Source organism: Arvicanthis niloticus, chromosome 20 (assembly GCF_011762505.2).
Source record: "Arvicanthis niloticus isolate mArvNil1 chromosome 20, mArvNil1.pat.X, whole genome shotgun sequence".
Taxonomy (NCBI): Eukaryota; Metazoa; Chordata; class Mammalia; order Rodentia; family Muridae; genus Arvicanthis; species Arvicanthis niloticus.
This window is the reverse complement of record NC_047677.1, coordinates 28,740,389-28,762,359: the sequence shown is the minus strand read 5'-3', so window position 1 is coordinate 28,762,359 and position 21,971 is coordinate 28,740,389. Positions and strand designations below refer to the sequence as shown.

The following is a 21,971-nucleotide window of genomic DNA, read 5'->3' as shown; positions in this document are numbered from 1 at the left end:
TGACACAGAAGTTTGTTAAGGACCAACTACTCTGCCTCCCGGTCCTCTCTCTCTCTCTCTCTCTCTCTCTCTTGCTGTCCCACTCGACCCAAGAGATGAATTTTCCAGACGACTAAAGCGAGGTGCAGAGGACCTAGTGGGTCCAGAGAGCAGAGGGGCGGATCCTCAACTGCCAGCTCTTTCCAGAGGGCACAGGCCCCGAGGGCTGGCTTTGGCATTCCATGGCGCTTGATAAGGGAGGCTGGGAGGCAGCGCAGGCTCCTGAGGTGACCGCGGGAGTAAACTGAGGAAGAGCTGTCACAAAGCAAGCGCGAGGCAGGTGGAGGGACTCTCCTCAGGGAGGCCGGCGTCGGCCGGCTCGGGCTCCTTTCGGCCGCTCCCGGGCTTTTGAAAGCCCCTGAGGTAAAAGCCGACTTGAGGCGAAAGCCGGCAGGCCAGGTGCACGCGCGAGGCCCAGGTGGGAACAGGCGGCGCAATCGCCAACTCCAGCCATCGCGGCGATCCCCGGCCGGGCGGGAGGCGCCCGAGAGGCCGCCGAGGGGAGCCGGGCCGCCCTGGGTGGGGCCGGGAAGGGCCCAGGCCGCGGGCGGCGCCCGGCCACGTGACCCGGCGTGTTGTGGTCCGGCCCGCGTGGGTGGCGGGAGCGGCGCGGGGGCGGGGAGGGGCGTGTCACGTGACGGGGTTTAAATCTCCCGCAGCCGAGCCGCGGGGGCGCCAGTGCCGCGCGTCGAGCGGAGCAGAGGAGGCGAGGGCGGAGGGCCAGAGAGGCAGTTGGAAGATGGCGGACGAGGCGGCGCTCGCCCTTCAGGCCGGCGGCTCCCCTTCCGCGGCGGCCGCCATGGAGGCCGCGTCGCAGCCGGCCGACGAGCCGCTCCGCAAGAGGCCGCGCCGAGACGGGCCTGGCCTCGGGCGCAGCCCGGGCGAGCCGAGCGCGGCGGTGGCGGCCGCCGCGGGGTGTGAGGCGGCGAGCGCCGCGGCCCCGGCGGCGCTGTGGCGGGAGGCGGCAGGGGCGGCGGCGAGCGCGGAGCGGGAGGCCCCGGCGACGGCCGCGGCCGGGGACGGAGACAATGGGCCCGGCCTGCGGCGGGAGCCAAGGGCGGCTGACGACTTCGACGACGACGAGGGCGAGGAGGAGGACGAGGCGGCGGCGGCGGCGGCTGCGGCGGCAGCAGCGATCGGCTACCGAGGTGAGTCCGCGCGCGGGGCCGCGCAGCCGCGTCCGTCCGCGTCCCCGCCTGTGACCCGGTCCCAGGTTGCCCGGGGCCCGGAGAGCTCCGCGGGCTTCGCGGCGGCAGCGGCGGCGGCGCAGCTCGGCCCTGGCTCGGCCGCGCGCCGCCGAGCTCGCCGGCCCTGCTGCGGAGCCGCGCGCGGACTCGCCGCTCGCCTGGGCCGCCTTGCGCTGCTGCGCGCAGTCGCCGGGGCGGCAGGCTCGCGCAGTTTGTCCTTAGGAGTTAAGTTTTCCCTCCCTCGCCTTCGTTCACCAAAGCGTCTTTATTAAAGTTGGATTTTTTTTTTCTTTTTTCCCTCGCTGCACACTTTGGTTTGCAACTTTTGGGGGCTGTCCCGTGGATCGACCTGCGATTGCGTTTGCAAACTGACACCTGTGTTGCTGCTGCTTCTTCTTTTTTTTTGATGGACCTATGTCTTTTTTGAAGTTAGAAAATTTAAGACCAAAGCTGTTTCGTGAGGCACAGTCTTAAAAAATGTAATGAAATGGCTATTCCTAAAAACGTTACTTTTCTGCGATTGCATTTATCAGTTTGGTACAGAAGAGCAAATAGTTTTATAGTACTTTCGTGAGCTTTTTTTTTCTTCCAAAATCATGTGCTCACAACATTTTTAGTTTAAGTATTTCTTACATATTTGCAATTCTGAAACAAACCTGCCTGGTTTTGCCCTGTTGACTACAAATCTCCAAATTTTTTTTTTTTTTTTTCATTTTTTGGTTTTGTCTTTTTGTAATAATGTCACTTAACTGTTTTCCTGAAAGGCTTTGTCCAGGATTTATCGGAGTCTTGTCAGTGACCTAGATGTTTGTGGACCATCTAATGGGGCATTGGCAATGAATTAAAAAAACAAAACAGCAGCATGTTAGGGACTGGGATAGTAGCCCTTGATTTCAGTTATTAAAGGGGAAACAAATCACATCAAGTATGTTTCATGGACTTTAAAGCATAAATTTGCCAACACCCGGGAGGCTGAAGCAGGAGGATCGCTACTTGGAGGGCTACAGACTTTCTCTGGTTGGGGCAGTGAGGACACAGCTAGGGAATAATTTTTATCTCAGTGACATTTAGAGGTAATTTCTATTTGATGCATTTCATGAAGTTGTATTTCTTTGTCCTGGGCATAGAACCCAGAGCCTTTTTTGAAAGCATGCTTTTGTTGGGCTACACAGATTTTGTGTGTGTGTGTGTGTGTCTTCATTTTGGATTTTTGAGGTAGGGTCCCCATATAGCCCAGGCTGGTCCGGAACTCACTATTTTATATATAGGTCAGGCTGGTTTCCGTCTGTGCCTTCCAGGTGCTGGATTTACAGATGTAAGGCTTCTATCTATGCCTTTCTGGTTTTTGTCTCAAGAACCCGTGTGTCTCACCATATATAGGCCAGATGGGCCTCAAAGAACCTGGGATTGCAGGTGTGGACAGCAAGGCCCAGCTGGGGATTGTCTCAGCAGCAGCCTTTTGATCTCTTTGACAGACAACCTCCTGTTGACTGATGAAATCATCACTAATGGCTTTCATTCCTGTGAAAGTGATGACGATGACAGAACGTCACACGCAAGCTCTAGTGACTGGACTCCGCGGCCGCGGATAGGTATGCTTCAGGCATGTGCATCTTTGAAACAGTTGCCCTTCCTCCTTCCATCTTTCCATCGTCCTTCCTTTTTGAGACAAGATATTTTATAGCCCAGGCTAGTTCAGTTGCTCTGCAGTCTTTTGCACCAGCCTCGAGTATATCACAACCAAGGCTCTTCCTGACTTTTTCTTCCTTCTCCTTTCCTTTCTTCTTGATTTGGCATTTTCATGTATCCTGTGATGGCTTTAAACTCGTGGAGTGTAGGATGTAAGGATGACACTGAACTGATATTCTTGACTTTGGCAGCAGCCCAAAGTGTTGGGATTACAGGTGTGCTGTACCATATCCCTTTGTCAGTGGCTGAGGATGGTTCCTCACCTTCTCTTTTCTTCTACACATTCATTGTTTTTGCTTTGTACGTACCAGTCTTTGGGTGTTTTGTTTTGTTGTGGTTGTTGTCATCTGCTTGCTTGTTGAGGCAGGATCACTTACAGCCTAGACTGGCTTGAACTTACTGTAGCCAGCCCTTATTGATTGGCCTTGAATTTCTGATCTTGTGTCTAAATGCCAGGGATTACAGTTATTTGATACCACCCCCAAAGCTGCTTTTGTACCAACTTTAAATTCTCTGTCACCCTTACCATTTAGATTTAGTTGCTTAGGTATTGTTAAGATTTTTTTTCTTGGCCTCCTGCATGGTAATCCCTGAGTTGATCACCAAGTCCACCTAACCCTTAAAATACTTACACGTCTAAGCCCAATCAAAATACCTAGACAGTCCAGACAGTGGTGGCACGCACCTTTAATCCCAGCACTCAGGAGGCAGAGAGAACAGGAGAATCTCTTGAGTTCTAGGCCAGTCTGATCTACAGAGCAAGTTCCAGGAGAGCCAGGGCTACACAGAAATCCTGTCTCAAACCAAACCAGTCAACCAACCAAAATAAAATCCCTTAGACTTAAGTACTGCCTCCCCAAACTCCAGATTAGTCTGATCTTTTTAGGGATATGACATGAAATACTGTTAAATTGTATTCTTTGCATAAAAATGTATATATTATCTCATTGCTTGAAAAAATAGAGCTTGTATGAGAAGTGGGTTTGATGTGAGTCTTTCTTCCCTTAATATAGGTCCGTACACTTTTGTTCAGCAACATCTCATGATTGGCACCGATCCTCGAACAATCCTTAAAGATTTATTACCAGAAACAATTCCCCCACCTGAGTTGGATGATATGACGCTGTGGCAGATTGTTATTAATATCCTTTCAGAACCACCAAAGCGGAAAAAAAGAAAAGATATCAATACGATTGAAGACGCTGTGAAGTTACTGCAGGAGTGCAAAAAGATCATAGTTCTGACTGGAGCTGGGGTAAGGAAGATGCAGACAAACAGGAAGGAGAAAGCTCTAGATGTTATTCCTTCTCCTGCTCTTGATGTAGCCTTTGTTCATAAAAACTGAGGTCAGCAGCAGTTGCTAAACTAGTTCAGTGTTTTGAAAAGTTTGCCAACTTTAAATCTTTGTATATTTATAGTACAAGTGGTAAGTGGAATTATGGGTTTTTTGTTTTGTTTTTATTTAAGATTGTGTGTGTGTGTGTGTGTGTGTGTGTGTGTGTGTGTGTGTGTGTCAGTCAGAGAGAGATTGATTGATTGATTGATTGATTTTACCTGTATGCATGAATGTGCATGGGTACCTGGTACCCACAGAGGTCAGAAATGGGTGTTGGGTTCCCAGGGATTGGAGTTATAGTCAGTGTGGGCCACACTGGCAAACCTGGATGCTCCTTTTAATGGCTAGACTGTATTTGGTTTTTATGTGTATGAGTGTTTTACCTGTATGTATTTTTTGTACCATTGTGTGAAGTACCCAAGGAGTCCAGAAGGCATCAGAGCCCCTGAAACTGGAGTGATGGATAGATGTCTGTGAGCCTCCAAGTCCTCTGCAAGAGCATCGAGCCGTCTTCCCACCCTAGAGTTTTACACATTGTATACTAGCTCCGGAAGATGATTTAGAAAAATCAGATCCTTTTGAAGTCTGTGGTAGCAAGAGTCTAGTGGAGAAAGTTTTCATGGAGAAAGTAGAAACTTAATATTGGGAAGTTAACATTTTTACCTTTAATTCATTTTAACTTTGTAAGATTATAGAGACTTGGCCTTTTTTATTTGACTTGGTTTAAAACCAAGTCATATTTTATGTTATGTAGTATGTTAGACATTATGTTAGCAGCCAGAGCAGTTTGAGCAAAGTGAAAAGTATTCTGAAATGGTGATTCAGAATCTCAGTTGTGGGAGGCAGAGGCAGGTGAGCATGCCAAAGCATGTCTGTGTGCACCGGCCCCTCAACCCCAGAATAGGATTAGGTTTGCCTACAGGTATGATTTAGACAAGAGTTGGCTTTTTATTTTTTAGGGAAAAATGTTAAGTTTTGTGTTTGGGTGTGTGGTGGTTTGTGCTATGGCACCTGTGGGAGTCAGTGTATCGTGAGTTGTGGGTTGCTTGTTTCCTTCCTCTGCCAGGCTTGGCTTCAGGCTTGGTCAGAAGCACCTTAACTGGCTGAGCTATTCTGTAGGCTCCCAGTTTTAGTTATTCTTGAAACAGGGCCTTACTCATAGCCCTGGATGGCCCAGAACTTGGCAGAGATCCTCCTGACTATTGGGATTATTTCAGGTATGTACTCCCATGCCTGGCTTTATTGTTTTTGAGATGGTCTCTATAGCCTAGGATGGTCTCAAACTTGCAGCAGTTCTTGTGTTTCTGAAGAATTGGGATTAGGGTTTTGTTCCAGAGACAATTGTTCTTTTTACTACAAGTGGAATGAATCCTGTAAAACTGGAATGAAATAAAAAAAAGCTTGTCTATTCCCCTGTTGGAAGTGTCAAGATTTATCTGAAGAAAAAGAATATCTAAAAGTTTTGTAATTTTTATTTATTTAGACACAGTATCATACTATGTAGCTCTGGCTGGCCTAGAACTTCCTTTGTAGACCAGGCTGGCCTCAAACTTGTAGAGATCCAGTCCTATTCTGCATCCCATATGCAAAGATTAAAGACCAGTGCCATCATACTTGGTTATTAAATCTTAAAACATTTGTGTTGCCATGTGTGGTAACACATGCTTTTAATTCTAGTACTTGGGAGTCAGAGGCTGGTGAATCTGTGAATTGGAGGCCAGCCTGGTCTATAGAGCGAGTTCCAGGACAGCTAGGGCTACACAGAGAAACCTTGTCCTGAAAAACCTTCAATTTTTTTTTTTTTTTTTTTTGTTTGCTTGTATGTGTGTGGTGTTTATTTGTATATGCACACATGAGGAGGTCAGGACAACTTGCAAGAATTCTTTCCTTACATGTGGTCATCCAGTATGGTAGCTTTTAGCGGTTGACCCATCTTACTGTCCCTTTGTTGTAACTTCTTTTCGCTGCTGGAGTTGTGAACCTAGGACTTAACATGTCAGGCACAGATACTCTACAACTGACCTATCCTGAGCCCTTACTTCTTAGGTTCCCTAGGGTGGCTGCCTGAATTTAAGTAAGTGATCTGCTTCAGCTGTCTTAGCTCTCACTATAGACTTGTGCCACCGTTGTGGTTTTATCATTACAACTTGTAATTAAAAGTACATCCTTAGCTGGATATGATGATGTATTTCCTTTAATCCCAGCATTTGCCTCTTAGGATCTTACTGACTGTAACCTCAGCATTAGGATGTAGAGACAGGCAGACAGATCCCTGAAGCCCAATGGCTACCCAGCCTAACTAAAGTAGTGAGCTACAGGTCAGTAAGACTCCACTACCTCAGATGAGAAGCTAGGTGGCCCATGCTTTAATACTAGTACTAGGGAGGCAGAGGCAGATCAGGTGTGTGTGTGTGTGTGTGTGTATGTATGTAGTTGGATCCTGTCAAACAAAAGACAATCAAAGAATACAAATAAGTAAATAAATGATACATTCTTGGGCTGGAGAGATGACTCAGAACTTAAGAGGTCTTACTGTTAGGCGGGGGCCCAGGTTCAGTTCGCAGCACCCATATGGCAGTTCACAACTGCATGATTGATGGTTTCCAACCTCTCTGGACACCAGGCACCTGTGTAGAGCACATAGCCATGTAGGCTTCCCTATGTTCATATAAAAGAAAACTAAAGCCTAAAAAACCTTTCCTGTGATATGTGTTAGGCAGGCATTTCTAATTCCTGGACAACAAATGATTTTGCTGCTGGGATTGTCCCCAGCTAGACTTGGAAATCAGAGCCCAAACAGCCCTTCAGTCTCCCTGAATATCTGAGACTTCAGCATGAACCAGTGTGCTCAGTCTATATAATACAGCATTGAAAGAAGTTTCAGAACCACAGTATTCTTGAGGTAGTAAAAGCTGGCCACTTAAGAACAATTTGAAATGATTATCTGGTAGAAAGTCTTACCTACTTTTTGGTTAAAAAATGGTATTGATTTACTTCAGCCAATTGTATTTATTTTAATTTGTTAAAATGCTCAAAGGTTAAGATTAGCCCATTAAAAATAGTATGTGGCAGATTTAATTATTCTTACTAATTTATGTATTTTACCTTTATTTGAAATTAGAAGGCTAAGCCGGGCGGTGGTGGCGCACGACTTTAATCCCAGCACTTGGGAGGCAGAGGCAGGCGGATTTCTGAGTTCGAGGCCAGCCTGGTCTACAGAGTTAGTTCCAGGACAGCCAGGGCTACACAGAGAAACCCTGTCTCAAAAAAACAATAAAACAAAACAACAACAACAACAACAAAAACCCCCCAAAAACAGCAACAACAACAAAAAAAATTAGAAGGCTGTGGTATTTCTGTTTAAACTTTGATTTTTTCATCCCTTAACCACTAAATTGTATATACTAAAGGCACTAACTATGAAGGTAGACAATTTAATGGGGTGAATTATGTCTTGTATATTTCAGGTTTCTGTTTCCTGTGGGATACCTGACTTCAGATCAAGAGATGGTATTTATGCTCGTCTTGCAGTGGACTTCCCAGATCTCCCAGATCCTCAAGCCATGTTTGATATTGAGTATTTTAGAAAAGACCCAAGACCATTCTTCAAGTTTGCAAAGGTATCACAAGTTTTTGTCTTTATGACAAAGAGTTCTCATGTGTAGGCTTCTTAAGTTTACATTCATTGCCCAGTGACTTGGAAGCTACCAGTGTGGTAGCCAGAACGTAGGTTGTTTTAGGACTGATTTAAATAATGGACTTTTGGTCTTTTGCCTGCGTGTCTTGCCCTCTCCTTTGGAAGTCTGTAGATCAGATAAAAATGACCTATTTTCACTTTTAATCTTTTTTTCTGAGTCATAAAGGTTATAGGACCTACTGTGGTATGTTTTGTAGTGGGCAGGTTTTAACATGCATCTGTCTGAAAATGATTTAATTACTGAAGGTTGAGATGATGTTTTGGTAAACATTGCAGAGGACCCTCTAGTATTTCTAGTTCATAAGTCAGTCACTGTAGTGGCTTATGGCTATTGAATATATATGTGTAATGACACAAGTAGAGGACATACTTACTGGATTTTAAAGACTGCTAAAGAAAAGTGAGATAGACTAATTGCACTTATTAAATACAAACAGGCAAACAAGCGTTCGGGACTATGTTCAGAAGCCAGGTGTAGTAAGGAGACTTCATGATCAGCCAGGGAGGGCGACATCATGAGATTCGGCTTTAGAAAACAAAGCAGTAACAATTTTTTATTAGGCATTTGAAATTTTCACTTATATGTGAACTAAACAAATTGAACACTTGGCCCCTGTGTCTGCTGTGCAGCTCCACTATAGAATATAAAATTTATATAAATTGTCCCAAGATTTTAGTCACTAGAAATTGCAAGATTTTTTTTTTTTTCTTTTTTGCAGTTTAAGTTCTTTTGTTTTGAGAATCTAATGTAGGCCAGACTGGCCTTGAACTCTGCTTAGCCATGAATGGCTTTAAACTTCCTGAGCCTCCTGTGTCCAACTCCTATCTGTTGGCACTATAGGCAGGAGTGACTATGGCTGGCATTATGGAACTTGGAAATACACTATTCGGAAGGCGCTTCTGATTTAGAGATATGTTTTAGAGAAGTCTTAAAAAGTTTCATCTCTGGAGGGTTGGAGTAGTGAATGGTGCTGTACATGCCAAAGTGCATCTGTGGATGTGACAGCACTACCTTAGTTCAGGGGGTTGGGCTCCCTCACATCACATGAGAGTTCCTGGAATAGAACTCAGGTCAGCAGATTTGGCAACAAACTTGTCCTCACCAATCCATCTCACATCTTGTAAGCCCTAAAGTGGATTAGAAAGGCTGTCTTCATACAGCACATTCTCAGAATTGTAGGGGAAGGCAGGCTCTAACTCTTGCCTCAGCATCCTGGGTGCTGGGATTAGAGGGATGGCCATAGTTTGCAGCCAGGGTATACTGTTGGAAGCTGTGGGGCTATACTGTTTCAAAGAACACTGGTCAGATTTTTTTTAATGGATGCAGGACCCTAGTGTTTACAACACAGATTTAGGAAGGCCAGCAGGTAACTAGAAGTTACTTTCATCTTACACAAGCATAGCTGGTTAGTGACTATATGTTAGTATCTCCACAATTTATCTTGTAAATTCTATTGTGAGTTGGGGAAAATGCATTGTCAGATCTAGACTTTTTTTTTTTCCCCACTATTTTACCAGGATTGTCAAGTGCAGATACATACTAAAATTGAAAGTTCCACATATTTTTAAAATTACATTTACTTATTTACTACTTGTGGAGGTGTTTGGGCAAGCATTATTTTGTTCCTCTTTAGGGACTGTAAGGACTAGAATCCAGTAACCCTAGCTCTCCAATAATGTGTAACAAGCCAACCCTTTTATGTCCCTAATCCCAGGGTTCAGGAGGTGGAGGCAGAAGGATCTCAAGAGTTAAGGCCAGTCTCTGTTAAACACTTGAGTTCCAGGTCCTCCTGGGTTACAGAGTGAAATAGTACACAATGGTAGAGCATTTTTTAGCACAAGGCTCCAGATTTTGCTACCCACAAAGGACATATGTGCTAAAGTATGTCTTTCCTAGATTTAAATTGGGTTCATAGGGCAGGCTGAAGGCATAAAAATTAGCCTCTGATAAATAAAAAGATAAATGAGATAATAAAAGTGACCTTAGTTTATGGATGATATTCGATACATAGACCCTAAAAGCTTCACCAGAGAATTCCCCCTTTCTATGTATCACTTAGCAAACATGGCTGGGAAGAAAATCTGGAAAAAGTCTAATAGTCATCTCAGACAACAGAGGCTGGAGAGATGAGCTAGTGGTTATGAGTGCATACGGCTTCTTACACATTTCAGAGGTCAGTTTCTAGCACCTATGTCCAGAGGCTCTACAACTGCCTGTTATCACCAGTCTCAGTACAGTCACATGCTGCTGGCCTACAAGCCTCCACTTCCATGGCACCCCAACTCACCTGCATCCTTGACCCCAGACATACAGATAATTAAAAGCTTTAAAATAGGGGCCGTTAAGAGCACTTGTAGCACAGAGGATCTGGGTTTGGTTCCTACTACCCACATGGTGGCTCATACCCATCCATTACTCCACGTCTCTGCAGTTCCCTTTTCTGGCATCCTTGGGCACCAAGCAAGCATATGGTACATATATATTACCTTAAGACAAAACATTCATGTATATACAATTACTTACTACAAAAAACCAAGGGTTAGCTATGGTAGTACAGGTTTTTTTGTTTTTTGTTTTTGTTTTTGTTTTTTTTTTTTTGGTTTTTCGAGACAGGGTTTCTCTGTGTAGTCCTGGTCCTGGTGGCTGTCCTGGAACTCACTCTGTAGACCAGGCTGGCCTCAAACTCAGAAATCCGCCTGCCTCTGCCTCCCAAGTGCTGGGATTAAAGGCGTGTGCCACCACCGCCCGGCGTAGTACAGGTTTTTAATCACAGTCCTTTGGAGTTAGAGGCAGCTGGATCTGTGTCCTGTAACAGCTAGGGCTACATAATAAGACCCTGTCTTTAATTCAGTTTTATACTTATGAACTATGTATAACATGAAGGATGTATAATGTTCTACATCATCATGTGTGTGGGTTTTGCACATACATGTTCAAATTTAGTAGGAATTAGTTCATAGCTTTCCTAATTGAAATTCTTTTATTTGGTTAGTCAGATTGGCATACTACAAAAAAGTTCACTTTTCACTCAAGTGATGACCTATCAGTTACTTTAAGTGGACAGATAAGTGCATACATTTATAGTATATAATGTTGTATATACATTATAGAATGGCTGTATTGTTAGTGACATCCATTACTTCATACATGTATTTCTGCTCTTACATTAAGACATTGTAGATACACAATGATAATTGTAATCTGTTACATAATAATAGATCATCTAAACGTCGTTCTCCCTCAGAGATTATGTGCCTGCTCACTAGCTTCTTCCCAATCTTACTCTGTCCCATTAGCTGAGAATTAATTGTTAATAACTGGGAGCTGTCACATGAACACTGTATTAAATTCTGCTGTACTGACCTGAGTCATTTCTATGACAGCCATGTCTACTTACAGATCATCTCTGACTTCTTTTTCTATATGAGACCATATGGCAAATGTATAGCCCATAAATCCTAAAATATTCACTGTTGTGACTCTGTACAGAAAAATGTGTTCTGTTAAAATTAAATATCCTTTAAGAGGCAGCTGTGAAAAAGTTTAGTGGAGTTTAATGAATGGAATAAGTACAAGGAAGGTTCTTAGTGGAATTTTTGTTTCACATTTTTCCCTTTATGGGCATGTGTGTGGTGTATAGAAGTTGACTTGGGTGTTTATCATTGCTCTCCCCATCTTATGGAGGCAGGGTACCCTGCTCGGCTGTCCCGTGTCTGCCTCCTGCATGCAGGAGCACAGCACTGGTCCTCAGCTTACAGTGGAAATACTTCCCACTGCCCTAGGCTCTCCAGCCCTTCACTGTTCTGTGTGCTGCTAGGGACTGAACGCTGTGCCTCCCATGCCACCAGCCTTCAAGTCTTCATAGAATGGAAAGCTTAGGTTATAACCAAACAAACTCAACTGGTTTCCTATGTTTGGGTGATTTTTTTTTTCTTTTTTAGCGTCTGCCTGCCTGTACCTCCGAGTGCTAGGATTAGAAGTGTGTGCTACCAACACTATGCAGGGTATTACCTTTTTTTGTTTTGTTTTGTTTTTTAAAAACAACATGGTTGGTTTCTTAAAAGCCTTTAGGATATGTAGACTTGAGCTGGGTGCCTTTCTTTCTGATTTGGAATAATTAACCCATACCATATAAACTCTAAGCTATTTGATTTACAACAGAGTTTCTAAACTCAGTCTCTATAAGGCAAAATTTTTATTACAGGTTTTTAGAAGTTTTAGAATTTATAGAATATTTCTAGCTGTTTCTTAGTGGGATTACAGGCATGTGCCACTCAGTCCAGCTTCAGGAGTGTTTCTGTATGTATTGTAATGGAGAGCAAAAATCAGACAGAACCAACCATAGATGCACATAACTTCAGTTTTTGCTTAATGCAACTAGAAAGATTACACCCTGGTGACTAACTTGCTTTGTTCATGTGTGTCATGGACTATTTTTTAGGTCAGTGCATGAGAGCCCTCTCATTCTCTCAATGGCTGAATATTCCACTGTATCAGTGTACCTTACTGTACATCTAGTTTTCGTGTTGATGATCATACGGTTGTGTTTAGTTTTTGCTAATATGATGATGGGTTAGATAGAGTCTATAATGTAAGGAAACAGATAGTGTAAGCTACTTTAGGAAAAAAGAAACTTCCTTGCCACAGTCACCTACTAAATGAAACTGAGTAAGAACACTATCAGAAGTTGAGAGGACGAGGGGCTGGAGAGGTGGGCCAGCTGTTAAGAGCACTGGCTGTTCTTCCAAAGGACTGGGGTTCAGTTCCCAGCACCCACATGGCAGCTCACAACTGTCTCTAACTCCAGTTCCAGAGGATCTGACACCTTCACACAGACATACATGCAGGCAAAATATCAATGCACATAAAAAATAATTAATTAATGTATATATTTAAAAAGTTGGGAGGACCAAAATTGATACTTTTTCTCTGATCTTTTTGCCATGTGTATATCTGAATTCTTTGTTTTTAAAGAAGAAACAGCATTGAAGCATTATTTGGGGGGAAAACACACACACAAAATCCAGCAACTCAGCACTCATGAGCAGCTCTGTTCTATACCAGTATGTGCCTGTGCAGTGGAAGGAAAGCAAGTTTGGTAAGGAATTAAAACTTCAGCTTTAAACTCCCAGCAGGTTGATATTTATCAGTGATGAATCAAAAAGAAAGTTTTAAATTCATTGACAGCCTTTTTTTTTTTAGTTGTGAAGTCACCATAGCTTTAATATCTGTAATTTCAGTGTAAAGTTTCCCCCTTCTTCCTTAAATAAAAACAATCTGAATTTGCAGCCAACAAAATTAAGATGTACCTAAGGTATGTATTTCTTCTGACTGACATTAAGTAATCCATTACAATTTGTTTATCTTGTACTTCAAGGGGCCAAGTTCACTAATTGCTGAATTTTCATATAGTAACAAGCTTTTTCTAGAGGGGCCATCCACTTGGATGCTTTAAAATGTTCATGTATTTTAGTTATTACAGTATATACATGGGAGTTATTGCTAGTACCTTTATGACTATACATAAGCAGGATATCTGTTATGCTTTTCTCATAAAGTAATGTAAACTTTTCTGCCTTTTGCATTACATAGGAAATATATCCCGGACAGTTCCAGCCGTCTCTGTGTCACAAATTCATAGCTTTGTCAGATAAGGAAGGAAAACTACTTCGGAATTATACTCAAAATATAGATACCTTGGAGCAGGTTGCAGGAATTCAAAGGATCATTCAGTGTCATGGTTAGTAAATGTCACATTGTCTTTCTGTGGGGTGCTTACTTTACTACAATAATCAGGCTTGGGAAGAAGCTGCTATCTAGTCATGAGATTAAGCAGTAATCTTGAGTGTACAAAATTGAAAAGGACACAAAAATAAAGCTGAAGGTCTCAGATGTGGTAGGTGTATACTTTGATAACAAGTTCAAGGTTCGCCTTGACTACACAAGACACAGACAAGCTAAGTTAACTCAATTGAAACCTTCCAGCTGCAGAGTTTTAGCACTTGCAGAGTTATGTTATTGCAGATGGGAGCTTTAGAGGATAAGAACTACATATACATGTATTAGTATATAAACTATATCAAATGTATTACATTCCTTACAAGGCTTCACAGGAGAATTCAGGTTAAAGTCTTCATGGTGGGGCTGGAGAGCAGTAAGAGCACTGGCTGCTCTCCCAGGGTCCAGTGTTCAGTCCCCAGCAAGCACATGGTGGCTCACAGCCATCTGCAATGGGATCCAGTGCCCTCTTCTGCCTGCGGCTGTGCATGCAGCTCCCATACATAAACTTCAAGAAGTCTTCATGGAGTAAGCCACAACTAGTCCTTCAATAAAAGTAGTATTTTGGTTGTTTTAGGTTCCTTTGCAACAGCATCTTGCCTGATTTGTAAATACAAAGTTGATTGTGAAGCTGTTCGTGGAGACATTTTTAATCAGGTAATTTAATTCATCTCATTTTAGAAATTGTGTGAACTTTATTTTTGGTTGTACCCTCTTCTCTTCCCTTTCTGAGAATTATGTGTTATACAGAGTGTTAGAAATTCTGATGTAAGTAGGTCCTTTTCTTCTACCTTAAGTAGTAGAAGATCCCTTTGCAAGAAGAGGATGTTCGAGCACACTGAAGACTGAAGGCGAGTCAGGCTTAACCCGAGTCTTTTTCTTTTTTTTTTTTTCCTTTTTTAAAATTTATTTTTATTGGATATTATATTTACATTTCAGATTTTATCCCCTAGCCCCCTTACCCCCCACCACCCAGGAACCTCCTATCCCATCCCCCCTCCTCATGCTTCTATGAGGATGTGCCCCCACCTACCCCCCCCCCACTAAGAGCCTTATTTTTTTTTTTAAAAGTTTTTATGTTGATCAGTTGGTAGAATATGGCTACTTAGCATTTGTAGTCCCGGGATTGCTCTCCAGCACCAATAAGTCTGGTGTGTGGGCACATGCCTGAAATCCTAACATTTAGGAGGTTGGAGAATAAGAAGTTGAAGGTCATGGTCACCTACAAACAAGTTTGAGGCCAGCTCTCATTTCATGAGACTCTTTCTCAAACCAACCAACCTGAAGTCCTCCTAAATACACCTTACTACCTCCTTACAATGTAGGCCTAAAACAGGAGGCTCGGTCACAAGTTGCAGGGAAACCTCTGCAATTAGTCTTACATTAGTTGTGGTAAGGTTTAAAACACTTTCAAAATGATAGTGAAGTTTTATTACAGAAAAATACAGCAACACATCCAGAAATATGTCTTGTGTGTTTAACTGAAACCATGTATAAGCAGGAAAAAGATAGTATATTCAAATAGTCATTTTCACAAACATTTTTAAAAGGTCTTCTTTGCATGCTTTTCCATGCTCTTTGCATATTTATAGTATTTTGTGAGTGCACAGTAGGTATGGAGAAATGATAGCTTGTGTGGAAACTGAGGATAAAAGAGATCCTGGCTGTGGAGGTCAGATGATCAGCCTGGGAGTCAAGTTCTACCTGGGAGTTAAATTCAGTGGAAAGTGTCCTCACCTGGTGAGTCATTCCCCAGGCTCCACCGCAGACACTATCAAATACACAACGGCACAGCTTTTGTTTTCTGGGAATGTTGCCGAGTGCTAACCTGGGCTCTTTCACTCACGTTTTGTGCAGGTAGTTCCTAGATGTCCTAGGTGCCCAGCTGATGAGCCACTTGCCATCATGAAGCCAGAGATTGTCTTCTTTGGTGAAAACTTACCAGAGCAGTTTCATAGAGCCATGAAGTATGACAAAGATGAAGTTGACCTTCTCATTGTTATTGGGTCTTCTCTGAAAGTAAGACCAGTAGCACTAATTCCAAGTAAGTTGATGTTTAGGGGACAGTTCTGCATGTTGTGAGTTGTGGATCTGTGTAAGATGTGATTTTACTGTTTTTATTTAGAGAATAGTTGAAGGTCTACTTTTTGGGTGATCTTCATAAAGTGACATTTTGATACGGGAATGGGGCTGTGAAGACAGAACTAATATCAGATTTCAACTGTAGTTCATATAAGATCAAAACTGACTCATGCTTTTTACTAGTGTGTATATTAAAGTTGCAGAGGTCAGCTTCAATTCTATGTAGTTTCTTAACACGCCCCACCTGCACAGTGGTTCTCAGCCTTCCTAATGATGCAGTCCTTTAGTACAGTTCATGGTAGAACCTCCAATGAAAAAATGTTACTTCAGAACTGTAATTTTGCTAGTTATAAATTATAATGTAAATATCTGTATTTTCTGATGCTCTTAGGCAACCCCCATGAAAGGGTCATTCAACCCCCAAAGGAGTTGTAACCCACAGGTTGTCACCCACTGCTCTAGAATATGTATAGTATCCCCTTATAGTTATTTTACGTGCTTTTGTGTGATAGGAGTGTGTGTGGATGGTGTGCTCCAGAGATGGAGTGAGCAGCAGTAAAGAGCACTATTCTTTATTTTTTTTTTTAATATTTATTTATTTATTTTGTGTTTTTCAAGGCAGGGTTTCTCTCTGTAGCTCTGGCTGTCCTGGAACTCACTCTGTAGACCAGGTTGGTCTCAAACTCAGAAATCCACCTGCCTCTGCCTCCCAAGTGCTGGGATTAAAGGTGTGTACCACCTCCGCTCGGCTGAAGAGCACTATTCTTAAGAGGACCCAGGAAGAGTTCCTCACACTCAAATGACAGTTTGTCTCCAGTTTATAGGGGATCTGATACTCCGTTTGGCCAAGTACTCATTGTACACTTACACGGATGGAGGCACATAATACACCTTATTCCCCCCCCCCCCCCCCCACACAATTTCTTGAGATAAGATCTCACTATAGTTGGCACTAGGACATCTATGCAGAGTGGGCTAGCCCCACATTCCAGTCTCCTGAGGGATGGGATCAAAGGGATGTGCTATTGCTCCCAGCTAATCAATCCTTGGTAGCCAGGAATGGTGGTATATACCTGTCTGTAAACAGTGTGGTGTAGGGTAAAGGCAGGAGTCAGGAGTTTGAACAATTGCTTCTACTTAGCAGATTCGAGGCCAGCCTGGGATAGATTTAAAAAAAAAAAAAATTCTATTCCATAATAGCTGTAGTTCACAAGGACATTGCTTATGTTCAGGGGCTCAGTCTGTTGGCTGACATAATCCCAGAAGGTGAATTTTTTTAATTGAAACCACTCCTCCATGTCCAAATTTCTATTCATGATGTCTTCAAACTCAAAAGGACCCACCTGCCTCCTCCCTCCATGACCAGCTAGATTATTATTTTTTAAAGCTAATTTAAAGGATTTTGTTGATTTAAAAGTTTAAAAGCTTTCTGAATTGGAACACCTGGTATCTCAGCTCTCTGAACCTGGGACAGGATTGCTATGAGTTTAACTTCAGAATAGCACAGCCTCAGTGGGAGAAGAGTATACTGTTTGTTATTGAGGAAATTGCTTTTGAAAATATAAAATGCTTATACAACAGATCTGTATCCCTGCTTGACCCCTTTGTTGAGACAGGGTCTCGAGTGTGTGCTACCATGTCCACCCAATGACACGTCGTTACAGTCGATTTCTCTGTTTTCTAACTTCCCCTTTCACCCTGTTTCTAGGTTCTATACCCCATGAAGTGCCTCAAATATTAATAAATAGGGAGCCTTTGCCTCATCTACATTTTGATGTAGAGCTTCTTGGAGACTGCGATGTCATAATTAATGAGTTGTGTCATAGATTAGGTGGCGAGTATGCCAAACTCTGCTGTAACCCTGTAAAGCTTTCAGAAATTACTGAAAAACCTCCACGAACACAAAAGGAATTGGTTCATTTATCAGAGTTGCCACCAACACCTCTTCATATTTCGGAAGACTCAAGTTCACCTGAAAGAACTGTACCCCAAGACTCTTCTGTGATTGCTACACTTGTAGACCAAACAACAAAGAACAAAGTGGATGATTTAGAAGTATCTGAATCAAAAAGTTGTGTGGAAGAAAAATCACAAGAAGTACAGACTTGTAGGAGTGTTGAGAGCATTAATGTGGAAAATCCAGAGTTCAAGGCTGTGGGTTCCAGTACTGGAGACAAAAATGAAAGAACTTCAGTTGCAGAAACAGTGAGAAAATGCTGGCCCAATAGACTTGCAAAGGAGCAGATTAGTAAGCGGCTTGATGGTATGGAATGCTCTTTGTTCAATCACTTTCAAAGTACTATGATCAGAAAATGGTGACTCCCAATGTCAGATAACTGTTGATATTAGTTGATCAAGATAGTGCTACATGTTTGTGTGTATTAAGTTAGAGTAGTTTGGGTGATGTGTGTTTTTGTCAGCAGTAGTTTGTGTGATTAAACCCAGGGCTTCAAGCAGCGAGGGAACTTGATCTGTTAACTGAGTTATATCCCCAAGAGTGAGTTTTACTCTGTTCCTCTGGCCCCAGCAAATGATTGAGACTTGGTGTTTACTGTGGGTCAGTTTATGATCTTACAGGGTGGGATCCATGTTCTGGGTGGGAAAACTCAGGGTTGAAGATACATGTATGACCCCAAAAGGTAATTAGGTTTAGGTCTGCCTTGAGGCTATACCCTCTATTAGAGGCTCAACCCTCTGCACTGCCTTGATTAAGATCTAGAAAACAGGATTCCTACCTACTTGAACACGTATTTTGTCTTATCAACTGTTAACATAGGTAGGATAGTCTACTTTTTTGAGAATCCAAGATACTATAAATCCTAATTTAGGCATATAATATGGCCTCCATACTTTGTAGGAACTTTTTAGGTAGGGCCTCATATTTGGACAGCAAGCTAGCCTTTAAATGTGTACAGCTTTGATCCTTGGTAAGCATCTAAATCATAACAATCTAGACAACAGCAGAGCACTATAATATAAAGTTTATTTTCCATACCCTATACATACAAACACCCAATGGACCCCTTAGGACAGCCTGAGAGATCTGCTTTTGTATCTGAGTGCTGGGATTAAAGGCATGTGATTCACAACATCTGTAGTTACCTGGCACTCATCCTCTCAAGTCCTAGGATTGTAGCCATGAGCTATCACAGTCTAGCCAAGGAATTTCAGATAATTATTAATGATAAACTTAACTGCCTCCATCTCCCAAGTGCTAGGATTACAACTATGTGCTGCCCTACTTGGTTTATGTAATGCTGTGTATGATCTCAGGGCCAGCACTGTGTCAGTAAATAAATTTTAGTTGAGTAGAATAAATGCAGTATACTAAATTCTGGAGACACATGTTTTAGTATTGTTAAAGCAGAATAAATAAAATACCACTCTACAAAATACCCTGATCATAGAACCCAAAAAGATTTATTTATGTATATGAGTCCCTGCAGGACAGAAAAGGACATCAGATTGTATTTTTTGTGAGCCATTATGTGGTTGCTGAGAATTGTGCTTTTAACTGCTAGCCTAGAAACCTGTGATTTAGTTAGGTAACAAACACACACACCACCCTCCTCCCCTCTAACATAGGCACAATCTGGACATGCACAACAGGAGGCTTATGCTCTGAGAACTGCGCTTGACCTGTATCATATTTGCCCCTGGAAACCATAGGCCTGGAACAAGCATCATTTATTATGTTCTTTCTAAAACAGTGCAAACTATAGATAATCCTAGCATTCAGGAGGTAGAATCAAGATGGGTGAGTTTAAAGCAAATCTGTCTCAGAGTAACAAGCCAAGTGACATTTATTTTTTACTTCTGCATTTCAGGTAATCAATACCTGTTTGTACCACCAAATCGTTATATATTTCATGGCGCTGAGGTATACTCAGACTCTGAAGATGACGTCTTATCCTCTAGTTCCTGTGGCAGTAACAGTGACAGTGGCACATGCCAGAGCCCAAGTTTAGAAGAACCCTTGGAAGATGAAAGTGAAATTGAAGAGTTCTACAATGGCTTGGAAGATGATGCTGATAGGCCCGAATGTGCTGGAGGATCTGGATTTGGAGCTGATGGAGGGGATCAAGAGGTAGTTAATGAAGCTATAGCCACGAGACAGGAATTAACAGATGTGAACTATCCATCAGATAAATCATAACGCTATTGAAGCTGTCCAGGTACAGGAATTGCTCCACCAGCATTGGGAACTTTAGCATGTCAAAAATGAATGTTTACTTGTGAACTCAAACAAGGAAATGAGAAAGATGTATTATTTATAGACTGGAAAATAGATTGTCCTGGATAATTTTTAAAGTTCCATCATTTCTGTACTTGTACAGTCAACACTTGGTTGACTTCATCCTCCTTTCAAGGTTCATTTGTATGATACATTTGTATGTGTATATAATTTCGTTTTTTGCCTAATGAGTTTCAACATTTTAAAGTTTTCAGAAGCCATTGGAATGTTAATGTAAAGGGAACAGCTTATCTAGACCAAAGAATGGTATTTCACACTTTTGTTTGTAACACTGAATAGTTTGAAACCCTCAATTTCTGTTCTGCTGAACTTTTATTTTTAGAGTGGTTAACTTTTTAAACACTGGCATTTTCCAAAACTTTTGGCAGCTAAAATCACAGATGACTTGTAATGTGAGAAGGAAGTCAGCACCTCGTCGGGAGCACTCAAAACTTGGTGCTCAGAGTTTGAAGCATATTTATTGCATGGTTTTTGTACTTGCTGCAGACATGGTAATGTCCAAACAGGCCCCTGAGACTAATCTGATAAATGATTTGGAAATGTTTCAGTTGTTCTAGAAACAATAGTGCCTGTCTATATGTAGGTCCCCTTAGTTTGAATATTTGCCATTGTTTAATTAAATACCTATCACTGTGGTAGAGCCTGCATAGATCTTCACCACAAATACTGCCAAGATGTGAATATGCAAAGCCTTTCTGAATCTAATAATGGTACTTCTGCTGGGGAGAGTGTAATATTTTGGACTGCTGTTTTTCCATTAATGAGGAAAGCAATAGACCTCTTAATTAAAGTTCCAAAGTCATAAGATAAATTGTAACTCAACCAGAAAGTACATTGTTTCCTGTTAAGGATTTGGTGTAATGTATCCCAAGGTGTTAGCCTTGTATTATGGAGATGAATACAAATCCAATAGTCAATGAAACTAGTTCTTATTTATTTAAAAGCTTAGCTTGCCTTAAAACCAGGGATCAATTTTCTGAACTGCAGAAACTTTTAGCCTTTAAAACTGTTCACACCTCAGAAGATCAGTATTTATTTTACAGACTTCTTTGGAACGTTGCCCCCAAATTTAAATATTCATGTTGGTTTAGTATTTATTACAAAAAAAGAGATTTGAAATGTAGCTGTTCTTTATGCATAAAATACCCAGCTGGGATCGTTACTGCCAGGAGAAAAGTATTAAGTAGCTCATTTCCCTACAGAAGATATCTCAATCTGAGTTTATTTGGCTACACTAAAGAATGCAGTATATTTAGTTTTCCATTTGCATGATGTGTTTGTGCTATAGACAATATTTTAAATTGAAAAATTTGTTTTAAATTATTTTTACAGTGAAGACTGTTTTCAGCTCTTTTTATATTGTACATAGACTTTTATGTAATCTGGCATATGTTTTGTAGACTGTTTAATGACTGGATTATCTTCCTCCAACTTTTGAAATACAAAACAGTGTTTTATACTTGTATCTTGTTTTAAAGTCTTATATTAAAATTGTCATTTGACTTTTTTCCCCTGTTAACTTCCATTGTTCATGGCATACCAACCCAGTAAGGGTTGCTATCACTAAATGCCTCTATTTTACCACATTTTGTTACCTGTGTTTAATAAGACTAAGGGTGTTGGTTTCCCTCCTGCCCCAAGTTGGAAAGGATGCTGGGTGTGGTGGGCATGCCCAGATCCACTTGCCTTCCATACACAGGGACTAATATTTATCTTACAAGATCTTTTTGTAGGGAGGAGTGAGTGTACTTTGAAGGGAAAACGTGTGTCCCAACTAGGCATTTTAGACAGGAGTCCATTTTTAGTGACTAGCTTGAAGAGCCTCACCTCAACAATTTAGGCTTGGCTGCAAAGAGCTTAGAGACTGTTCAGCAGTTGAGTACTCAGTGCTTTTTCCGTGGTTCTCA

General features: G+C 42.0%; 1 protein-coding gene across 4 annotated transcripts; it reads left to right on the top strand.

The window, feature by feature from the left end:
- Positions 1–215: 215 nt before the first annotated feature.
- Sirt1 (sirtuin 1) lies at positions 216–21,571 on the top strand. 4 transcript variants are annotated; one of them, XM_076917099.1, is made up of 11 exons: positions 261–402; positions 699–796; positions 1,163–1,187; positions 2,702–2,818; positions 3,929–4,170; positions 7,719–7,871; positions 13,542–13,689; positions 14,305–14,384; positions 15,585–15,771; positions 17,518–18,072; positions 19,637–21,571. In XM_076917099.1, exons 2-11 carry the CDS (start codon positions 779–781, stop codon positions 19,963–19,965), a joined length of 1,854 nt encoding a protein of 617 aa, XP_076773214.1. In that variant the 5' UTR covers positions 261–402; positions 699–778; the 3' UTR covers positions 19,966–21,571. The 4 variants fall into 4 exon arrangements, with proteins under 4 accessions (XP_076773213.1, XP_076773214.1, XP_034380460.1 ...); XM_076917098.1 differs by having other exon boundaries at positions 216–315; positions 699–1,187; XM_034524569.2 differs by having other exon boundaries at positions 699–1,187.
- Positions 21,572–21,971: the final 400 nt, after the last annotated feature.

Bases quoted from the DNA above. Each gene is read 5' to 3' on its own strand.
- Sirt1 (XM_076917098.1), top strand. From the start codon at position 779: ATGGCGGACGAGGCGGCGCTCGCCCTTCAGGCCGGCGGCTCCCCTTCC. The intron at 2,819-3,928 runs GTATGCTTCAGG...CCCTTAATATAG, and splicing joins GACTCCGCGGCCGCGGATAG to GTCCGTACACTTTTGTTCAG. The intron at 18,073-19,636 runs GTATGGAATGCT...TCTGCATTTCAG, and splicing joins GATTAGTAAGCGGCTTGATG to GTAATCAATACCTGTTTGTA.